A 23,040-nucleotide genomic window follows, 5' to 3' on the forward strand; every position below is an offset into this window, starting at 1 on the left:
TCCAACACTATCCTACACACAGTAGCGGACAGAATGAGTCCCACCGCAAACTGGAGGAGCAGCACCTCATATATCGCTTGGGTAGTTTACACCCCAGCGGTATGAACATTGACTTCTCCAATTTCAGGTAGTCCCTGCTTTCTCCCTCCTTCCCCTCCCCTCCCCAGCTCTCACCACAGCCCACTGTCTCCGCCTCTTCCTTTCTTCTTCCCGCCCCCCCCCCACCCCCACACCAGTCTGAAGAAGGGTCACCTATTCCTTCGCTCCATAGATGCTGCCTCACCCGCTGAGTTTCTCCAGCATTTTTGTCTACCTTCGATTTTTCCAGCATCTGCAGTTCCTTCTTAAACAGGGGACAATTTATAATCTTTGCCAAAGCCTATTAACCTACAAACCTGCACGCCTTTGGAATGTGGGAGGAAACCGGAGCACCTGGGGAAAACCCACGCAGGTCACGGGGAGAATGTACAAAGTCCGTACAGACAGCGCCCGTAGTCAGGATGGAACCCGGGTCTCCGGCGCTGTGAGGCAGCAACTCTAGCGCTGCGCCACCGTGTAGGTTTGTAGGTTAATTGGCTTCTGAAAAAATGTCGCCTAGTGTGTAGGATAGTGCTTGTGTATGGGATGATCGCTGGTCGGGGCGGACCAGGTGGGCCGAAGGGCCTGTTTCCACGCTGCATCTCTAAACTAAACTAAATTAAAGTTACCAACCAGCATTTGGATGTAAATATCTAAACTTAATTCAAACACAAACCCTGCCCAAAGCCCACCCGGGTGTCAGAGTTCATGGGGAGAAGGCAGGAGAATGGGGTAGGCAGGGAGAGATAGATCAGCCATGATTGAATGGCGGAGTGGACTTGATGGGCCGAATGGCCTAATTCTGCTCCTATCACTTATGACCTTATGAAACTCCACCTGAAACATGTTCCCGATGTTGGGGGAGTCCAGAACCAGGGGCCACACATTAAGAATAAGGGGTAAGCCATTTAGAATGGAGACGAGGAAACACTTTTTCACCCTGTGAGTTGTGAGTCTGTGTAATTCTCTGCCTCAGAGGGCGGTGGAGGCCGGTTCTCTGGATGCTTACAAGAGTGAGCTTGACAGGGCTCTTAAAGATAGCGGAGTCAGGGGATATGGGGAGAAGGCAGGAATGGGGTACTGATTGTGGATGATCAGCCATGATCACATTGAATGGTGGTGCTGGCTCGAAGGGCCGAACGGCCTGCTCCTGCACCTATTGTCTATTGTCTATTGAACTCCCCTCCAAACCAAACCCCAGCTCAACTCACTCTATCTCAAAGCTCAGAACTTAAAACTCAAAACTCCAAACTCCAAACTCAAAAATCAAAAATCAAAACTCAAAACTCCAACTCCACGCCCTCCAACTCACTGAAATGCACACAAACTGCAACTCCAAACTCCAAGCCCAAGGTAACGGCCGCTGTGTGTGTGTGTGTGTGCGCTGCAGCTTTGTGGCGGACTCGGACGGAGAGAAGGACGAGTGGGTGGAGGAGCTGCGGGCAGCCACGGCCGAGGCCCTGTCCAACTACGAGGTGGCCGAACGAGTGTGGTCGTGTCCGGACAACACCGTGTGTGTGGACTGTGGGGCCCACCAGCCCGAGTGGGCCTCCATCAACCTGTGTGTGGTCATGTGCAAGCAGTGTGCAGGTACTGGGCGGGGGAGGGAAGGGTCACTGACGGGAGGGGGGGGAGGGAAGGGTCACTGACGGGAGGGGGAGGGGGGGTCACTGACGGGAGGGGGGGTCACTGACGGGAGGGGGGTCAACTGACGGGAGGGGGGGTCACTGAAGGGAGGGGGGGGTCCACTGACGGGAGGGGGGGGGTCACTGACGGGAGGGGACGGGAGGGGGGGGGTCACTGACGGGAGGGGGGGGGGGGTCACTGACGGGAGGGGGAGGGGGGTCAAGGACTGGGGGTCAGGGGGGGTTTCACGGGGAGGGGGGGGGGGGGGTCACTGACGGGAGGGGGGTCAACTGACGGGAGGGGGAGGGGGGGGGGTCACTGACGGGGAGGGGGGGTCACTGACGGGAGGGGGGGTCACTGACGGGGGGGGGGGGGGGTCACTGACGGGAGGGGAAGGGGGGGTCACTGACGGGAGGGGGGGTCACTGACGGGAGGGGGAAGGGGGGGTCACTGACGGGAGGGGGAGGGGGGGGGTCACTGACGGGAGGGGGGGTCACTGACGGGAGGGGGGGTCACTGCCTGAGGGGGGGGAGGGGGGGTCAACTGACGGGAGGGGGGGTCAACTGACGGGAGGGGGGGGGGGCAGAATGGGAGGGGGGTCACTGAAGGGAGGGGGGGGGAGGGGGGGGTCACTGACGGGGGGGGGGGGAGGGGGGGTTTTTCACTGACGGGGGGGGGCAGGGGGGGGGGGGAGGGAGGGGGGTCACTGAGGGAGGGGGAGGGGGGGTCACTGACGGGAGGGGAGGTCACTGACGGGGGGGGGGGGGGGGGGGGGGGTCACTGACGGGAGGGGGGTCACTGACGGGGGGGGGGTCACTGACGGGGAGGGGGGGGGGGGGGGTCACTGACGGGGGGGGGGGGGGGTCACTGGAGGGGGGGGGCTGGGGCTGGGGGGAGGGGGGTCACTGCGGGAGGGGGAGGGGGGTCAGGGGGAGGGGGGGGGGGCACTGAAGGGAGGGGGAGGGGGGGGTCAAGAGGACGGGAGGGGGGGGTCACTGACGGGAGGGGGAGGGGGGTCACGGGTGGGATGGGAGGGGGGGTCACTGACGGGGGGGGGGGGGGGGGTCAATGAACTCGGAGGGGGGGGGGGGGGGTCACTGAGGGAGGGGGAGGGGGGGGTCAATGACGGGAGGGGGGGAGGGGGGGGGGGGAGGGGGGTCAATGATGGGAGGGGGAGGGGGGGGTCAATGAGGGAGGGGGGGGTGGGGTCCACGGGGGGGGGGGGGGGGGTAATGATGGGAGGGGGAGGGGGGGGGGTCACTGAGGGGGGGGGGGGGGGGGGTCCCTGACGGGGGGGGGGGTCAATGGGAGGGGGGGGGGGGGGGCGGGGGGTCACTGACGGGAGGGGGAGGGGGGTCAATGGGGGGGTGGGGTTCATGACGGGAGGGGGAGGGGGGGGGGTCACTGACGGGGAGGGGGGTCAGGGGGGGGTCATGACGGGGGGGGGGTCACTGACGGGAGGGGGGAGGGGGGGGGGGGGTCACTGACGGGGGGGGGTCAATGGGGTTTTTTTCTTAGTCTGTGGGGGGTCCACGACGGAGGGGAGGGGGGGGGGGTCACGACGGGGGGGGGTCACTGAAGGGAGGGGGAGGGGGGCACTGACGGGGGGGGGGGGGGGGGCGTCACTGTGGGGGGTCACTGACGGGAGGGGGAGGGGGGTCACTGACGGGAGGGGGAGGGGGGGGGGGGGTCACTGACGGGGAGGGGGGGGGTCACTGACGGGAGGGGGGGGGGGGGTCACTGACGGGGGGGGGAGGGGGGGGGGGGGGGGGTCAGACGGGAGGGGGGGTCACTGGACGGGGGGGGAGGGGGGCACTGATGGGGGGGGGGGGGGGGGGGGGTCATGGGGAGGGGGAGGGGGGGTCACTGGACGGGAGGGGGGGGGGGTGACGGGGACGGGGGAGGGGGGGTCACGGACGGGAGGGGGGGTCACTGACGGGAGGGGGGGTTCACTGACGGGAGGGAGGGGGGGGTCACTGACGGGAGGGGGGGGAGGGGGGGTCACTGACGGGAGGGGGGTGGGGGGGTCACTGCCGGGAGGGGGGGAGGGGGGGTCAATGACGGGAGGGGGGGTCACTGACGGGGGGGGAGGGGGGGGTCACGACGGACGGGGCGGGGGGAGGGGGGGTCAATGACGGGAGGGGGGGGGTACTGACGGGAGGGGGGGGGGTCACTGACGGGAGGGGGGTCACTGACGGGAGGGGGGGTGACGGGGGGGGGGCACTGAGGGGGGGGGGAGGGGGGGTCCATGACGGGAGGGGGGGGGGGGGTCACTGTCGGATTGGGGGAGGGGGGGGTCACTGACGGGAGGGGGGGGGGGGGGTGGGGGGGGGGGGGGGGGGGGAGGGGGGTTCAGCTGACGGGGGGGGGGGGGGGGGTCACTGTTTTTGGGAGGGGGAGGGGGGGTCATGACAGGGAGGGGGGGGGTCACTGACGGGGAGGGGGCAGGGGGGTACACTGAGGGCGGGGGCGGGGCGGGTCACTGGGGGAGGGGGGGGGGGGGTGGGGGGGGGGGGGGGGGGGGGGGGGTGGGGGGGGGGGAGGGGGGGTCATGAGGGGGGGGGGGGTCACTGTCGGGGAGGGGGGGGGGGGTCACTGACGGGGAGGGGGGGTCACGGTCGGGGGGGGGAGGGGGGGTCACTGACGGGAGGGGGAGGGGGGGGTCACGGACGGGAGGGGGGGTCACTGACGGGAGGGGGGGTCACTGTCGGGAGGGGGAGGGGGGGTCACTGACGGGGGGGGGAGGGGGGGGGTCACTGACGGGAGGGGGGGGGGCACCTGACGGGAGGGGGGGGGCACTGACGGGAGGGGGAGGGGGGGGTCACTGACGGGTGGGGGGTCAATGACGGGAGGGGGGAGGGGGGGTCACTGACGGGAGGGGGGTCACTGACGGGAGGGGGGGGGGGGGTCACTGACGGGAGGGGAGTCACTGACGGGAGGGGGGTCACTGAGGGGGGGGGTGGGGGGGGGGCACTGACGGGTGGGGGAGGGGGGGGTCACTGACGGGAGGGGGGGTCACTGACGGGAGGGGGAGGGGGGGGTCACTGACGGGGGGGGAGGGGGGGTCACTGAGGGGGAGGGGGGGTCACTGACGGGAGGGGGAGGGGGGGTCACTGCCGGGGTGGGGAGGGGGGTCACTGACGGGGAGGGGGGGTCACTGGGGGGGTCACTGACGGGTGGGGGAGGGGGGGGGGGTCACGGGGGGAGGGGGGGAGGGGGTAGGGGGGGGGTCACTGACGGGAGGGGGGGGGGTTCACTGACGGGTGGGGGAGGGGGGGGGTTCACTGCCACTGACGGGAGGGAGGGAGGGGGGGTCGAGGGGGAGGGGGGGGGGGGTCACTGACGGGGGGGGGGGGGGGGTCACTGCCAGGTAGGGGAGGGGGGGGTCCTTACTGACGGGGAGGGGGAGGGGGGGTCACTGACGGGGAGGGGGACGGGGGGGTCACTGACGGGCGGGGGGGGAGGGTCGGGGCGGGGAGGGGGGAGGGGGGGTCACTGACGGGAGAGGGAGGGGGGCTACTGCGGGAGAGGTGGGTATTAGAGGGAGGAAGGGATGATGGTGAAGGAGGGGGGGTAGGGTGGAGGGAGGGAAGGGGGGGAGGGGGCTGGACCACACCATGGAAGGGAACACTGCCTGGATCGGCGGGTATCTGCTGCAAAGTGATGTTCTAGCATTTCTAGACTGCATGGTCTCTGTATTGGGGCATAGAGGGTGTGGGCGAGTCCAGAACCAGGGGCCACAGTCTTAGAATAAAGGGGAGGCCATTTAAGACTGAGGTCAGAAAAAAACTTTTTCACCCAGAGAGTTGTGAATTTGTGGAATTCCCTGCCACAGAGGGCAGTGGAGGCCAAGTCACTGGATGGATTTAAGAGAGAGTTAGATAGAGCTCTAGGGGCTGGTGGAGTCAAGGGATATGGGGTGAAGGCAGGCACGGGTTATTGATAGGGGACAGGATCAGCCATGATCACAATGAATGGCGGTGTTGGCTCGAAGGACCGAATGGCCTCCTCCTGCATCTTGTTTCTATGTTTGCCAGAATGCACATACTAGAATTATTTTTGCTGTAGATTTTGCAGAGATTGAGAGGAGACCTGCTAGATGTATATTACATTGTTAGAGGCATAGATAGGGTAGACAGTCAGAACCTTTCCCCCGCAGGGTGGAGATGTCAAAGACTAGAGGGCACAGCTTTAAGATGAGAGGGGCAAAGTTTAAAGGAGATGTGCGGGGCAGGTTTTTTTTACACAGAGGGTGGTGGGTGCCTGGAACTCGCTGCCAGGGGTGGTGGTGGAGGCAGTGGAGATAGTGGTGTTTAAGAGGCGTTTGGATAGGTGCGTGGATATGCGGGGAATGGAGGGATATGGATCACGTGCAGGCACAGGGGAGTTGGTCTTGGCATTACGTTCAGCATGGACATTCTGGGCCGAAGGGCCTGTTCCTGGGCTGTACTGCTCCATGTAGGAAGGAACTGCAGGTGCTGGTTTAAACCGAAGGCAGACACAAAATGTTGGAGTAACTCAGCGGGACAGGCAGTGGCTGTGGAATTCTCTGCCTCAGAGGGCGGTGGAGGCCGGTTCTCTGGATACTTTTAAGAGAGAGCTGGATAGGGCTCTTAAAGATAGCGGAGTCAGGGGATATGGGGAGAAGGCAGGAACGGGGTACTGATTGGGGATGATCAGCCACGATCACACTAAATGGTGGTGCTGGCTCGAAGGGCCGAATGGCCTACTCCTGCACCTATTGTCTATTGTCTCTGGAGAGAAGGAATGGGTGACGTTTCGGGTCGAGACCCTTCTTCAGAGAGTCGGGAGAGAGGGGAATGAGAGATATGTTCTAACTGTTTCAGAAGGAACTGCAGATGCAGGAAAAATCGAAAGGTGGACAAAAATGCTGGAGAAACTCAGCGGGTGAGGCAGCATCTATGGAGCGAAGGAATGGGTGACGTTTCGGGTCTGAAGAAGTCTTGACTCGAAAACGTCGCCCGTTCCTTCTCTCCAGAGACGCTGCCTGTCCCGCTGAGTTAGTCCGGCATTTTTAGTGTGTATCGTCGGCGGTGTTCCACGTTCCATTGGGTGGGGATGGGTGGGCATGCGGTGGGTTGAACGTCCGTGGGCACTGATGGACACCCCCCCTTGTCTCGCTCCGCAGGGGAACACCGAGCCTTGGGGCCGGGCATCTCCAAGGTACGCAGCCTGAAGATGGACAACAAGGTGTGGACAGAGCAACTCATTAAGGTACCTCCACCCCCCCACATACTCCCACTCCCAATCCCACCTCTTCCTCCACAACCCCCTTGCATTATCATGGACAAAATCATGAGATCTCCTGATGCTTTAGACAATAGACAACAGGTGCAGGAATAGGCCATTCGGCCCTTCGAGCCAGCACCGCCATTCAATGTGATCATGGCTGATCATCCACAATCAGTACCCAGTTGAGAGGGGATCTTATTGAAACATATAAGATTATCAAGGTACACAAAAATGCTGGAGAAAACTCAGCGGGTGCAGCAGCATCTATGGAGCGAAGGAAATAGGCGACGTTTCGGCCCGAAACGTTGCTGAAAAAGGGGTTTGGCCCGAAACGTTGCCTATTTCCTTCGCTCCATAGATGCTGCTGCACCCGCTGAGTTTCTCCAGCATTTTTGTGTACCTTCGATTTTCCAGCATCTGCAGTTCCTTCTTAAATAAAATTATCAAGGGTTTGGACACAGTAGAGGGAGTGCAGCGTAGGTTTACAAGGTTCATTCCCGGGATGACGGGACTGTCATATGATGAGAGAATGGAGCAGCTGGGCTTGTACACTCTGGAGATTAGAAGGATGAGAGGGTTTCTCATTGAAACATATAAGATTGCTAAGGGCTTGGACACGCTAGAGGCAGGAAACATGTTCCCGATGTTGGGGCAGTCCAGAACCAGGGGCCACAGTTTAAGAATAAGGGGTAAGCCATTTAGAACGGAGACGAGGAAACACTTTTTCACACAGAGAGTTGTGAGTCTGTGGAATTCTCTGCCTCAGAGGCCGGTTCTCTTGATGCTTTCAAGAGAGAGCTAGATAGGGCTCTTAAAAATAGCAGAGTCAGGGGATATGGGATGAAGGCAGGAACGGGGTACTGTTTGGGGATGATCAGCCGTGATCACATTGAATGGTGGTGCTGGCTCGAAAGACCGAATGGCCTATTCCTGCACCTATTGTCTATTGCCTATTGTCTATAGTACCCAGTTCCTGCGTTCTCCCCTTATCCCTTGATTCCGTTAGCCCCAAGAGCTAAATCCAACTCTCTCTTGAAAACATCCAATGAATCGGCCTCCACTGCCTTCTGTGGCAGAGAGTTCCACAGATTCACAACTCTCTGGGTGAAAAGATTTTTCCTCATCTCAGTCCTTGGGTAGTCACGGTGGCGCAGCGGTAGAGTCCTGCCTTACAACGAATGCAGCGCTGTAGACCCGGGTACGATCCTGATTACGGGCGCTGTCTGTACGGAGTTTGCACGTTCTCCCCGTGACCCGCGTGGGATTGCACGAGATCTCCGGTTTCCTCCCACACTCCAAAGACGTGCAGGTTTGAAGGTTAATTGGCTTGGTGTAAATGTAAACATTGTCCCTGGTGTGTGTAGGATAGTGTTAGTGTGCGGGGATCGCTGGTCGGCACGGACCCGGTGGGCCGAAGGGCCTGTTTCCGTGCTGTATCTCTAAACTAAATGGCCTACCCGTTGTTCTTAAACTGTGTGACCCCTGGTTCTGGACTCCCCCAACATCGGGGAACATGTTTCTTGCATCCAGCATCATCTTCAATGAAAGGGAGGTTGGTCTGTGTGATGGTCTGGGCTGCGTCCAAAATTTGTTGCAATTTCTTGCACTATTCATCAGACAAACCAACCTCCCTTCCATCGACTCCATCTACACCTCACGCTGCCTCGGCAAGGCCAGCAGCATCATCAAGGACCAGTCTCACCCCCCGGCCACTCCCTCTTCTCCCATCGGGCAAGAGGTACAGAAGTGTGAAAACGAACGCACACCTCCAGATTCAGGGACAGTTTCTTCCCGGCTGTGATCAGGCAACTGAACCGTCCTCTCACCAACTAGAGAGCGGTCCTGAACTCCCATCTACCTCATTGGAGACCCTCGGACTATCGGACATTACTGGGTTTTATCGGACTTCAAAGTTGCACTAAATGCCTTCTCTTGCACTACCTTGCGCTAAATGCCTCCGCACTCTCCCTCTCTCCCCCACCCATCATCCTAACCCATCTCTCTCTCGCCCCTCCCCTAGTTGTTGCAGACTCTGGGTAACGGCCGTGCCAACCGTTTCTGGGGTGCCAACGTGCCACCGAGCGAGGCGGTGGAGGGGAAGAGCCGCTATGCGGAGCGCCAACACTACATCGGCGCCAAGTACCGGCACGGCAAGTACCGGCGATACCACCCGCTCTTCGGTAACCAGGACGAGCTCGACAAGGTGACCGGGGTCGGGGGGGAGGTCGCTGGGGTCGGGGGTCAGTGACGGATGTCATGGGGTCATAGAAATATAGAAACATAGACAATAGGTGCAGGAGTAGGCCATTCGGCCCTTCGAGCCTGCACCGCCATTCAATATGATCATGGCTGATCATCCAACTCAGTATCCCATACCTGCCCTCTCTCCATACCCCCTGATCCCTTTAGCCACAAGGGCCACATCTAACTCCCTCTTAAATATAGCCAATGAACTGTGGCCTCAACTACCTTCTGTGGCAGAGAATTCCACAGGTTCACCACTCTCTGTGTGAAAAATGTTTTTCTCATCTCGGTCCTAAAAGATTTCCCCCTTATCCTTAAACTATGACCCCTTGTTCTGGCTGATCATCCCCAATCAGTACCCCGTTCCTACCTTCCCCCCATATCCCCTGACTCTGCTATCTAAATAGTGGGCAGGGTTGTGTATAGGAGCAAATAGATCGTGCTGCAGTTGTGAATTTTTTTTTTCTCATCTCGGTCCTAAAAGATTTCTCCATTATCCTTAAACTGTGACCCCTTGTTCTGGACTTCCCCAACATCAGGAACAATTTTCCTGCATCTAGCCTGTCCAACCCCTTAAGAATTTTGTAAGTTTCTATAAGATCCCCCCTCAACCTTCTAAATTCTAGCGAGTACATAGAAACATAGACAATAGGTGCAGGAGTAGGCCATTCGGCCCTTCGAGCCTGCACCATTCGCCATTCAATATGATCATGGCTGATCATCCAACTCAGTATCCTGTACCTGCCTTCTCTCCATACCCCCTGATCCCTTTAGCCACAAGGGCCACATCTAACTCCCACTTAAATATAGCCAATGAACTGGCCTCAACTACTTTCTGTGGCAGAGAATTCCACAGATTCACCACTCTCTGTGTGAAAAAGTTTTCTCATCTTGGTCCTAAAAGATTTCCCCCTTAACCTTAAACTGTGACCCCTTGTTCTGGACTTCCACAACATCGGGAACAATCTTCCTGCCTGTCCAACCCCTTAAGAATTTTGTAAGTTTCTATAAGATCCCCCCTCAATCTTCTAAATTCTAGCGAATACAAGCCGAGTCTATCCAGTCTTTCTTCATATGATAGTCCTGCCATCCCAGGAATCAGTCTGGTGAACCTTCTCTGTACTCCCTCTATGGCAAGAATGTCTTTCCTCAGATTAGGAGACCAAAACTGTACGCAATACTCCAGGTGTGGTCTCACCAAGACCCTGTACAACTGCAGTAGGACCTCCCTGCTCCTATACTCAAATCCTTTTGCTATGAATGCTAACATACCATTTGCTTTCTTCACTGCCTGCTGCAACTGCATGCCTACTTTCAATGACTGGTATACCATGACACCCAGGTCTCGTTGCATCTCCCCTTTTCCTAATCAGCCACCATTCAGATAATAGTCAGCTTTCATGTTTTTGCCACCAAAGTGGATAACCTCACATTTATCCACATTATACTGCATCTGCCATGCATTTGCCCACTCACCCAACCTATCCAAGTCACCGTGCAGCCTCCTAACATCCTCCTCACAGCTAACACTGCCCCCAGCTTCGTTTCATCCGCAAACTCGGAGATGTTGCATTCAATTCCCTCGTCCAAATCATTAATATATATTGTAAATAGCTGGGGTCCCAGCACTGAGCCTTGTGGTACCCCACTAGTCACTGCCTGCCATTGTGAAAAGGACCCGTTTACTCCTATTCTTTGCTTCCTGTTTGCCAGCCAGTTCTCTATCCACATCAATACTGAACCCCCAATACCGTGTGTTTTAAGTTTGTATACTAATCTCTTATGTGGGACCTTGTCGAATGCCTTCTGGAAGTCCAGATATAACACATCCACTGGTTCCCCCTTATCCACGCTACTAGTTACATCCTCGAAAATTCTATAAGGTTCGTCAGACATGATTTACCTTTCGTAAATCCATGCTGACTTTGTCCAATGATTTCACTACTTTCCAAATGTGCTGCTATCCCATCTTTATTAACTGATTTAGCAGTTTTCCCCACTATCGATGTTAGACTAACTGGTCTGTAATTCCCCGTTTTCTCTCTCCCTCCCTTTTTAAAAAGTGGGGTTACCCTCCAGTCCTCAGGAACTACTCTAGAATCTAAAGAGTTTTGAAAAATTATCACTAATGCATCCGCTATTTCTATACAAGCCGAGTCTATCCAGTCTTTCTTCATATGAAAGTCCTGCCATCCCAGGAATCAGTCTGGTGAACCTTCTCTGTACTCCCTCTATGGCAAGAATGTCTTTCCTCAGATTAGGAGACCACAACTGTACGCAATTGGGGCAAGGGGTCCCTGGGTCAGGGGGCACTGTGTCGGATGAAAGGTGATGGGGGTCAGGGGTCGCAGGGTCTGGGGTCACCGGGACAGGGGTAACTTAATTAGGGGTCAAAGCCCAGCGATGGGGGGTGTGCAGGGGTCGGTTGTCACAGGGTCAAGGGTCAGTGATGGATTGAACTTGGGGTCAGGGGTCATTGAAGGTGAGCCCCCCCAGATAGGGTCAAGGGTCACTGCTGTGTCTAATTATGACTACAAATGCAGTTTTTTTATCAGTTAATATCGTCTGGTATTTACTATTATTCATAAATAGAATGTTGCCTATAAGGGCCAGGAAGTCGTGTGTAGAGAGGAACTGCAGATGCTGGTTTACACCGAAGATAGACACAAAATGCTGGAGTAACTCCTTCTGCAGTTGTACAGGGCCCTAGTGAGACCACACCTGGAGTATTGTGTGTAGTTTTGGTCCCCTAATTTGAGGAAGGACATTCTTGCTATTGAGGGAGCGCAGCGTAGGTTCACCAGGTTAATTCCCGGGATGACGGGACTGTCATACGCTGAGAGAATGGAGCGGCTGGGCTTGTACACTCTGGAGATTAGAAGGATGAGAGGGGTTCTCATTGAAACATATAAGATTGCTAAGGGTTTGGACACGCTAGAGGCAGGAAACATGTTCCCGATGTTGGGGGAGTCCAGAACCAGGGGCCACAGTTTAAGAATAAGGGGTCGGCCATTTAGAACGGAGACGAGGAAACACAGAGAGTTGTGAGTCTGTGGAATTCTCTGCCTCAGAGGGCGGCGGAGGCCGGTTCTCTGGATACTTTCAAGAGAGAGCTAGATAGGGCTCTTATAGATAGCGGAGTCAGGGGATATGGGGAGAAGGCAGGAACGGGGTACTGATTGGGGATGATAAGCCATGATCACATTGAATGGCGGTTCTGGCTCGAAGGGCCGAATGGCCTCCTCCTGCACCTATTGTCTATTGGCTATTGTCTATTGTCTATAACTCAGTGGGACAGGCGACATCTCTGGAGAGAAGGAACGGGCGACGTTTCGGGTCGAGACCCTGACTCGTTCACCCGTTCCTTCTCTCCGGAGATGCCGCCTGTCCCACTGAGTTACTCCTGCATTTTGGATCTATCTTCAGTCAGGAAGTACTGATGCAGCTTCATAGGATGTTGGTCGGGCCGCATCTGGAGTGTCGCGTGCAGTTCTGGTCGCCTCCATTACAGGAAGCATGTGGAGGCTTTGGAGACTGTGCAGAGGAGGTTCACCAGAACGATGCCGGGATTCGAGGGTTCCAGCTACAGGGAGAGGCCGGACAGACTGGGATTGTTTTCTCTGGAACGCCAGAGGCTGAGGGGAGACCTGAGAGAAGTCTATAAAATATGAGGGGCGTAGAGAGGGTAGACAATCAGAACCTTTTCCCCCCCAGGGTGGAGATGTCAACGACTAGAGGGCACAGCTTTAAGGTGAGAGGGCAAAGTTTAAAGGAGACTAGACCAAGTGCAGACCCGTTGGGTCTGTCTCCCCCAACGCAGCCGTTCCCTACCCGTAGCCCCCACGGGAGACGCGGTCCTCCAACTCAAGCGCCTCTGGAATCAGCAGTGCGGCTGGTTTTAATTGGCAACTTTGAGGCGAGATGCGGGCGCCAGCAGCCGTTATGGTCGCTGGCCAGCAGGAGGCGACAAAATGAGTGAATGGGGGGGGGGGGGGGGAGGGATTTTATTAAAAATGTGTACATAAACACGACAAAATTTAAAGAAGAATGGATACTTGGAATGAAAAGTGAAATCTCTACTGGAATGGAAAAAATCTGGGCGTTTGTGGGTCGGGTGTTGGCGTAGCAACGACTCAAAGGCTGGCAGCCACAAGTCGGAAACACACACAGCCACACAGCCAGACACACACAGAGTTTTAAATATAGATAGATGTGCGGGGCAGGTTTTTTTTACACAGAGGGTGGTGGGTGCCAGGGGTGGTGGTGGAGGCAGATATGATAGTGGTGTTTAAGAGGCGTTTGGATAGGTGCGTGGATATGCGGGGAATGGAGGGATATGGATCACGTGCAGGCAGAGGGGATTAGTTTAACTTAGCATCATGTTCGGCACAGACATTGTGGGCGGAAGGACCTGTTCCATAGAAACATAGACAATAGGAGCAGGAGTAGGCCATTCGGCCCTTCGGACCAGCATCGCCATTCGATTCAGACCACCCTTACTGCCTGCTCCTTTCACAAAACGACAGGTTTGAAAACCCCAAATGTAAATCTCCAAGTCTCGTCACCCCTCCACCCCTCACCCCGTCCCGAGGCTTAGTTCAGTTTAGTTTAGTTCAGAGATACAGCGCGGATAAAAGGCCCTTCGGCCCACCGAGTCTGTGCCGTCCAGCGATCCCCGCACACTAAAGGGCCTGTCCCACTTTCACGGCCTAATTCACGGCCTCTGCCGAGTTTGCCCTCGACTCGTACTCGCAGCATGGTCGTCACAAGGTCGTGGGAGGTCAGAGGTGGGTCGCTGTGTGACTCCAGCATTTTGTGTCTGTCTTCGAAGCGAGGGTTAAACCAACAGCTCGGGGATTAAAGGGTTATCAGAATCAGAGGAAGTTTTAGATAACTACGCAGAGGAAATGATGTTTGTTGCTAAAATAGGGCCTGTAATCTCTTACCTGATACGATCCCTTTCTCAAACTAAAGCAGTTCAAACGGAAATGTAGACACAAGGAACTGTAAACCAGACCAAAGATAACATGCCCAGTGCTGGAGTAACTCAGCGGGTCAGGCACCATCTGTGGAGAACATGGATAGGTGACGTTTCACAGAGTGCTGGAGTAACTCAGAGGGTCAGGCAGCATCTGTGGAGAACATGGATAGGTGACGTTTCACAGAGTGCTGGAGTAACTCAGCGGGTCAGGCAGCATCTGTGGAGAACATGGATAGGTGACGTTTCACAGAGTGCTGGAGTAACTCAGCGGGTCAGGCAGCATCTGTGGAGAACATGGATAGGTGACGTTTCTGAAAAAAAAGGGTCCTGACACGAAACGTAACTATCCATGTTCTCCACAGATGCTGCCTGACCGCTCTGAGTTTACTCCAGCACTCTGTGAAACGTCACCTACCATGTTCTCCAGATGCTGCCTGACCCGTGAGTTACTCCAGCACTCTGTGAAACGTCACCTATCCATGTTCTCCACAGATGCTGCCTGACCCGCTGAGTTACTCCAGCACTCTGTGAAACGTCACCCTATCCATGTTCCCACAGATGCTGCCTGACCCGCTGAGTTTGGTACTCCAGCACTCTGTGAAACGTCACCTATCCATGTTCTCCACAGATGCTGCCTGACCCGCTGAGTTACTCCAGCACTCTGTGAAACGTCACCTATCCATGTTCTCCACAGATGCTGCCTGACCTGCTGAGTTACTTTATCCATTCCGATGCATGTTTCCCTTTTGCTCCCACCTGCCTCCCCCCCTCCTGGTGGGGTGAGTGGAGGGGAGGAGGGAAAGGGTGGGGGATAGAATGGGGAGGGGATGGGATGTGGGAGTGGGGAGGGGGAGGGGAGATTGACGGGTATGCTCATCAGGCTCCCTGTCCCCTTACTGTCCACTGTCTCCCCCCCCCCCCACCACCCCCCCCCCCCCCCCCTCTCTCTCCCCTCCCTCTCTCTCTCCCCTCCCATCACTGACCTCTCCCCACTGACCTCTCCCCCGCAGGCTCTGTGTGCAGCGGTGCTGACTGGTGATCTGGAGGAGACCATGGCGTTGGTGTTCTGCGGTGCCGACACCGGCTGCTTCACCGGTGACCCTGAGTTCCCCACGCCCACCGACCTGGCCCTCCACGCACGGCAACCCCTCCAAGCCGAGTTCCTCGTCCAGAACAGAAACTTCGGTGAGTCCCGGAAACACTCGCGGCAAATTAGAGGGCACAGCCTCAGAATAAAACTAGAGGGCACAGAGAATAGAACTAGAGGGCACAGCCTCAGAATAGAACTAGAGGGCACAGCCTCAGAATAGAACTAGAGGGCACAGCCTCAGAATAAAACTAGAGGGCACAGTCTCAGAATAAAACTAGAGGGCACAGCCTCAGAATAGAACTAGAGGGCACAGAGAATAGAGGGCACAGAGAATAGAGGGCACAGAGAATAGAACTAGAGGGCACAGAGAATTAAACTAGAGGGCATAGAAAATAAAACTAGAGGGCACAGCCTCAGAATAGAACTAGAGGGCACAGCCTCAGATTAAAACTCGAGAGCCCAGCCTCAGAATAAAACTAGAGGGCACAGCCTCAGAATAGAACTAGAGGGCACAGCCTCAGATTACAACTAGAGGGCACAGTCTCAGAATAAAACGTGAGGGCACAGCCTCAGAATAGAACTAGAGGGCACAGCCTCAGATTAAAACTAGAGGGCACAGAGCATAAAACTAGAGGGCCCAGCCTCAAAATAAAACTAGAGGGCACAGAGAATAGAACTAGAGGGCACAGAGAATAAAACTAGAGGGCACAGCCTCAGAATAGAACTAGAGGGCACAGCATCAGATTAGAACTAGAGGGCACAGCATCAGATTACAACTAGAGGGCACAGTCTCAGAATAAAAGTAGAGGACACAAAGATTAAAACTAGAGGGCACAGCCTCAGAATAGAACTAGAGGGCACAGAGAATAGAACTAGAGGGCACAGCCTCAGAATAGAACTAGAGGGCACAGCCTCAGAATAGAACTAGAGGGCACAGCCTCAGAATAGAACTAGAGGGCACAGTCTCAAAACTAGAGGGCCCAGCCTCAGAATAAGACTAGAGGGCACAGAGCATAAAACTAGAGGGCACAGCCTCAGAATATGGGTGGTCACGGTGGCACAGCGGTAGAGTTGCTGCCTTACAACAAATGTAGCGCCGGAGACCCGGGTTTGATCGTGGCTACGGGCGCTGTCTGTACAGAGTTTGCACCTTCCCCCCGTGGGTTTTCTCCGAGATCTTCGGTTTCCTCCCACACTCGAAAGACGTGCAGGTTTGTAGGTCAATTGGCTTGGTTTAAATGTAAAAAATCTCCCTAGTGGGTGTAGATTCAGATTCAGATTCAGATTCAATTTAATTGTCATTGTCAGTGTACAGTACAGAGACAACGAAATGCAGTTAGCATCTCCCTTGAAGAGCGACATAGCAAACGATTTGAATAAATAATAATAAGTGTCCGGGGGGGGGGGGGGGGGGGGGGGGGGGTGGTGATTGGCAGTCACCGCGGTACGTTATTGAGTAGAGTGACAGCCGCCGGGAAGAAGCTGTTCCTCGACCTGCTGGTTCGGCAACGGAGAGGACCTGTAGCGCCTCCCGGATGGTAGGAGGGTAAACAGTCCATGGTTGGGGTGAGAGCAGTCCTTGGCGATGCTGAGCGCCCTCCGCAGACAGCGCTTGCTTTGGACAGACTCAATGGAGGGGAGCGAGGAACCGGTGATGCGTTGGGCAATTTTCACCACCCTCTGCAATGCCTTCCGGTCGGAGACAGAGCAGTTGCCATACCATACTGTGATGCAGTTGGTAAGGATGCTCTCGATGGTGCAGCGGTAGAAGTTCACCAGGATCTGAGGAGACAGATGGACCTTCTTCAGTCTCCTCAGGAAGAAGAGACGCTGGTGAGCCTTCGTAGCCAGGATCAAACCCGGGTCTCTGGCGCTACATTTGTTGTAGGATGATGTTAGTGTGCGGGGATCGCTGGTCGGTGCGGAAGGGCCTGTTTCCACACTGTGTCTCTAAACTAAATCTAGAGGGCACAGCCTGAGTATAAAATTAGAGGGCACAACCTGAGAATAAAAGGATGTACCTCTAGAACAGGGATGAGCCAGACCTGACTTGAGTTTGGACAAATTGCCCGTCAGGTTCCTATTGAATCTTTCCCCTCCTCACCGAATGGCCGACTCCTGCACCTATTGTCTATTGTCTATTAAATCTCTGCTATCTGGTTCACCTCCAGTGATGGACACAAACTGCTGGAGTAAAGTGCCGGTCCCACGAGCATGTGACTCCATGTGGCAAGCGCGAGCTAACGTGGTCGCTTGAGCCGTACGGCCTCGCGGGGCCGGTCCCACTTCGATTGCCGGAGCCGTATGGAGTTGGTTCCGACATTGCGCGGGGCTCCGAAAAACTGACCCGTGTTCAAAAATTCCGCGCGGCAACGGCCTGCCGGCCTGCAGCCGCCTCGACGCTGTACGCACCGCCTCAACGCCATACGTCACACGCGAACTTCCCGCGGACTTCGCTCGAACTTCATGTCACTCACCCGACCTCCGCGTGGCCCCCGCTTCTGGTTAGGTCGCGCTTGCCGCATGGAGTCGTATGCTCGTGGGACAGGCCCTTTAGGTCGCGCTTGCCGCATGGAGTCGCATGCTCGTGGGACAGGCCCTTAACTCAGCAGGTCAGGCAGCATCTTAGTCTACTGTCACGTGTACCGAGGTACAGTGAAAAGCTTCTTGTTGCGCGCTAACCAGTCAGCGGAAAGACAACACATGATTACAATCGAGCCGTCCACAGTGTACATAAAGGGAATAACGTTTAGTGCAAGGTAAAGCCAGCAAAGTCTGATCAAGGACATTGCCGTTTCCACTAGTGGGAGAGCCTAGGACCAGAGGGCACAGCCTCAGAATTAAAGGACGTTCCTTTAGGAAGTTGAGGAGGAATTTTTTTAGCCAGAGGGTGGTGAATCTGTGGAATTCTTTGCCACAGACGGTGGTAGAGGCCAAGTCGGCGTGGAAGGGCCTGTTTCCACACTGGAACTGTGGCCCCTCGTTCTGGACTCCCCCAACATCGGGAACGTGTTTCCTGCCTCTAGCGTGTTCAATCCCTTGATAATTTTATACGAATGTAAAATGTATAAATGTAAATTGTGCCTAGTATGTTCAGGATAGTGTTCGTGTGCGGGGATCGCTGGTCGGCGCGGACTCGGTGGGCCGATGGGCCTGTTTCCGCGCTGTATCTCGAAACTAAACTAAACTAAAATGTGAATTGAGCTGAGCTGAATGGACAGGCGATGGATGTTTGGGGTCGGGACTTTAGTTTGGAGTGGCTAACGGGAGGCGCAGCGGTAGAGTTGCCGCTTCACAGCGCCGGAGACCCGGGCTCCATCTTGACTACGGGCGCTGCCTGTACGTTTGTCTGCCCGTCCTCCACGTGACCTGCGTGGGTTTTTCTCCGAGATCCTCAGTTTCCAGAGATGGACAAATTCTTGATTAGAACGGGTGTCGAGGGCTATGGGGAGAAGGCAGGAAAATGGGATTGGGAGGCAGAGATCAGACATGATTGAATGGCAGAGTGGACTAAATGGGCCGAATGGCCTAATTCTCCTTCTATAATTTGTGAACCTGTGAACATTCCGCACTCCAAAGACGTGCAGGTTTGTAGGTTAATTGGCTTTGGTATAAGTGTAAATTGTCCCTAGTGTGTGTGTGTGTAGGATAGTGTTAGTGTGCGGGGATCGCTGGTCGGCGCGGGCTCGGTGGGCCGAAGGGCCTGTTTCTGTGCTGTATCTGTAAACTAAACAAGCTTGTCGTTTCTCCGCTGTTTTCCACAGAGCCCCCACGATTGGAGGCGTGCGCGGGGGGGAGGCGGTACTACGTCCAACCCCAGTCCGTCACCCACAACGGCTTCCTCTACAAGACCGCCTCCGTGGCCAAGCCCATTACGGACAGAAAGGCCAAAGAAGGTAGGTGGGCCTCTGGCCAGGCCGGCCTCCGCGGGGTGGAACGCTGAGGCTTCCTCAGGCTCTGGTCTGGTGAGCAAATCTGGGCCCTGTATCTGAGGAAGGATGTGCTGGCTCTGGAGAGGGTCCAGAGGAGGTTTACAAGAATGACTCCAGGAATGAGTGGGTTAACATACGATGAGCGTTTGACAGCACTGGGCCTGTACTCGCTGGAGTTTAGAAGGATGAGGGGGAAACTCATTGAAACTTACAGAATAATGAAAGGCCTGGATAGAGTGGATGTGGAGAGGATGTTTCCACTAGTGGGAGAGTCTAGGACTAGAGGTCACAGCCTCAGAATTAAAGGGCGCTCTTTTGGAAAGGAGGTGAGGAGGAACTTATTTAGCCAGAGGGTGGTGAATCTGTGGAACTCATTGCCCACAGAGGGCTGTGGAAGCCAAGTCAGTGGATATTTTTAAGGCAGAGATAGATAGATTCTTGATTAGAACGGGTGTCAAGGGTTATGGGGAGAAGGCAGGAAAATGGGGTTAGGAGGCAGAGATCAGACATGATTGAATGGCGGAGTGGACACGATGGGCCGAATGGCCTAATTCTCCTATAACTTGTGAACGTGAGTCTTCATGGTTCACACTTGAGACACACAGCGCAGATATCTGCAAGGTAAATTTGCAAGTTGAATCTGTAGTAAGGAAGGCAAATGCAACGTTAGCATTCATTTCACAAGGTCACCAGTGATAGGAGCAGAATTAGGCCATTCGGCCCATCGAGTCTACTCCGCCATTCAATCATGGCTGACCTATCTCTCCATCCTAACCCCATTCTCCAGCCTTCTCCCCATAACCCCTGACACCCGTACTGATCAAGGATCTATCTAAGGTACACAATAAATGCTGGAGAAACTCAGCGGGTGCAGCAGCAGCATCTATGGAGCGAATGAAATAGGCAACGTTTCGGGCCGAAACCCTTCTTCAGACTGATAGGAGGTGGCGGGGAGAAGGAAGGAAAAGGGGGGAGGAGGAGCCCGAGGGCTGAGGAAGGGGAGGAGACAGCAAGGGCTAACAAAACTGGGAGAATTCAATGTTCATGCCTGCAGGATGCAGACTCCCAATTCTCCCAATTTTGTTAGCCCTTGCTGTCTCCCCCCCTTCCTCAGCCCTCGGGCTCTCCTCTCCTCCCATCCCTCAGCCCTCGAGCTCCTCCTCCCCCCTTTTCCTTCCTTCTCCCCGCCACCCCCTATCAGTCTGAAGAAGGGTTTCGGCCCGAAACGTTGCCTATTTCCTTCGCTCCATAGATGCTGCTGCACCCACTGAGTTTCTCCAGCATTTCTGTCTACCTTCGATTTTCCAGCATCTGCAGTTCCTTCTTAAACACAAGAATCTATCTATCTATCTCTGCCTTAAAAATGTCCACTGACTTGGCCTCCACAGCCCTCTGTGGCAAAGAATTCCACAGATTTACCACCCTCTGAAGATTCGATGATCGAATTTCCTTTATTGTCACCGAGGTACAGTGACATTCTTTTTGCATACAGTTTATTAAAAGTATTACTGCACAATCTTAGATTAAGTACAAGCGTATAGGATACAAGAGTAGACCTGGTTTTGCCACTGTTTTCAAATTTATTGTCCTGTGTACCGAGGTACAGTGAAAAGCTTTTGTTGCGCGCTAACCAGTCAGCGGAAAGACAACACATGATTACAATCGAGCCGTCCACAGTGTACAGATACAGGACAAAGGATTAATGTTTAGAGCTAGGTAAAGCCAGCAAAGTCCGATCAAGGATAGTCCGAGGGTCACCAATGAGGTAGAGAGTAGTTCAGGACCGCTCTCTAGTTGTGGTAGGATGGTTCAGTTGCCTGATAACAGCCGGGAAGAAACTGTCCCTGAATCTGGAGGTGTGCGTTGGTTTTCACACTTCTGTACCTCTTGCCCGATGGGAGAGGGGAGAAGAGGGAGTGGCCGGTGCGCGACTCATATGTCCAGATTCACGGACAGTTTAGACAATAAACAATAGGTGCAGGAGTAGGCCATTCGGCCCTACGAACCAGCACCGCCATTCAATGTGATCATGGCTGATCATCCCCAATCAGTACCCCGTTCCTTCTAAACTCCAGAGTGTACAAGCCCAGCCGCTCCATCCTCTCAGCATATGACAGTCCCGCCATCCCGGGAATTAACCTGGTGAACCTACGCGGCACTCCCTCAATAGCAAGAATATCCTTCCTCAAATTAGGGGAACAAAACGGCACACAATACTCCAGGTGTGATCTCACTAGACCTCTTTGGTCCTTTATTCAACCCTTCCCACTACCTAGATAGCAGAGTCAGGGGATATGGGGAGAAGGCAGGGACGGGGTACTGATTGTGGATGATCAGCCATGATCACATTGAATGGCGGTGCTGGCTCGAAGGGCCAAATGGCCTACTCCTGCACCTATTGTCTATTGTCTATTGTTTGTATTGTATCCTGATAATAATTAAATCAATTATTTTTTATACCAAAATGAAGAGTTCAGCCGGCGATGGTGCGTGTTGGACAGCGGGCTGCTCAGCTACTACGAGAGTGATCGCAGCGCCACGCCAAACGGCACCATCGACATGCGGGAGGTGGTGTGCCTGGCCGTCAGCAGTCCTGCCGCACACGGGTAGGTCACGCCCGCGTCACGTCGCGCCACGCCCCGCCACGCCACGCTCAGGCGGCACGGCGCCGATCCTGACCGCAGATCCTGTCTGTGTGGAGTTTGCACGTTCTCCCCTGTCGCCGCGTGTGTTTTATCCGGGTGTTCCGGTTTATAGACAATAGACAATAGGTGCAGGAGTAGGCCATTCGGCCCTTCGAGCCAGCACCACCATTCAATGTGATCATGGCTGATCATCCCCAATCAGTACCCCCGTTCCTGCCTTCTCCCCATATCCCCTAACTCCGCTATCTTTAAGAGCCCTATCTGGCTCTCTCTTGAAAGTATCCAGAGAACCAGCCTCCACCGCCCTCTGAGGACAAAGGACAAAGGACATTTATTGTCACGTACACCAATTGGTGTAGTGAAATTTGTCTTGCCATGCAGCACACAGATAAAGATAAGACACAACATTAAAGAATTGAACAATAAACATAAAAAACATCCCCCCACAATGGTTCCCATTATGAGGGAAGGCACAGTGTCCAGTCCCCATCCCCAGCTCACCCATAGTCGGGCCTATTGAGGCCTCCGCAGTTGCCTCCACGGAGGCCCGATGTTCCAGGCCGTTCTCGCCGGGTGATGTTGCTCCGGCGTCGGGAGAATCCTCTCAGCGGCCTGGGGCACCTGGAACGGCCGCTTCCTTACTCGAGACCGCGGCTTCCGAAGCCAACAAGGCCGCGCCGGTTGGAGCTCCACTACTGGCGATCTTGTCGCGAGATCCCAGGCTCCCGATGTAAAAGTCAGCGCCGCCGCCCGCGGCTGGCCGCTCCACAGTCCCGCAGCTCCGCGATGTTTTTATCGGCGGTCTCAGCTCACTGGAGTTCCAGCGCGGTGACCCGGGTAGGGCATCGCCCACTCCGCGATAGCGCTCCAGCGCTGTGCCGCCGCTGAAGCCGAGGCTCTGGGCGGTTCCCGACAGGAAACGCCGCTCCAGGCAGAGAATTCCACAGACTCACAACTCTCTGTGAGGAAAAAGTGTTTCCTCGTCTCCGTTCTAAATGGCTTACTCCTTATTCTTAAACTGTGGCCCTTGGTTCTGGACTCCCCCAACATCGGGAACACGACACCTGGCGACAACCTACGACAGCAAAAAATTGTCGCCATCGTCGCCGAAAAATTTTCACCATGTTGAACATTTTGCTGCAGTCACCTGTAGTCGCCCAAATAAATCTTCTGAGTGGGACAGGCCTTTTC

The 23,040-nt window shown here is 55.6% G+C and overlaps 1 protein-coding gene across 1 annotated transcript in view; it reads left to right on the forward strand.

The window, feature by feature from the left end:
* Positions 1-21,836, forward strand: part of LOC129715548 (arf-GAP with Rho-GAP domain, ANK repeat and PH domain-containing protein 1-like) — a 39,417-nt gene extending 17,581 nt beyond the window's left edge. The window contains exons 5-10 of the mRNA XM_055665422.1: positions 1,469-1,668; positions 6,854-6,939; positions 8,978-9,160; positions 15,193-15,367; positions 19,037-19,168; positions 21,675-21,836. Of these exons, the coding sequence (XP_055521397.1) occupies positions 1,469-1,668; positions 6,854-6,939; positions 8,978-9,160; positions 15,193-15,367; positions 19,037-19,168; positions 21,675-21,814 (916 nt within the window). The 3' untranslated portion in view covers positions 21,815-21,836. The remainder of the gene's footprint in view (positions 1-1,468; positions 1,669-6,853; positions 6,940-8,977; positions 9,161-15,192; positions 15,368-19,036; positions 19,169-21,674) is intronic.
* The last annotated feature ends 1,204 nt before the right edge of the window (positions 21,837-23,040 follow it).

The sequence above is a fragment of the Leucoraja erinacea genome, unplaced genomic scaffold (genome assembly GCF_028641065.1).
Source record: "Leucoraja erinacea ecotype New England unplaced genomic scaffold, Leri_hhj_1 Leri_1238S, whole genome shotgun sequence".
In the NCBI taxonomy this organism is placed as follows: domain Eukaryota; kingdom Metazoa; phylum Chordata; class Chondrichthyes; order Rajiformes; family Rajidae; genus Leucoraja; species Leucoraja erinaceus.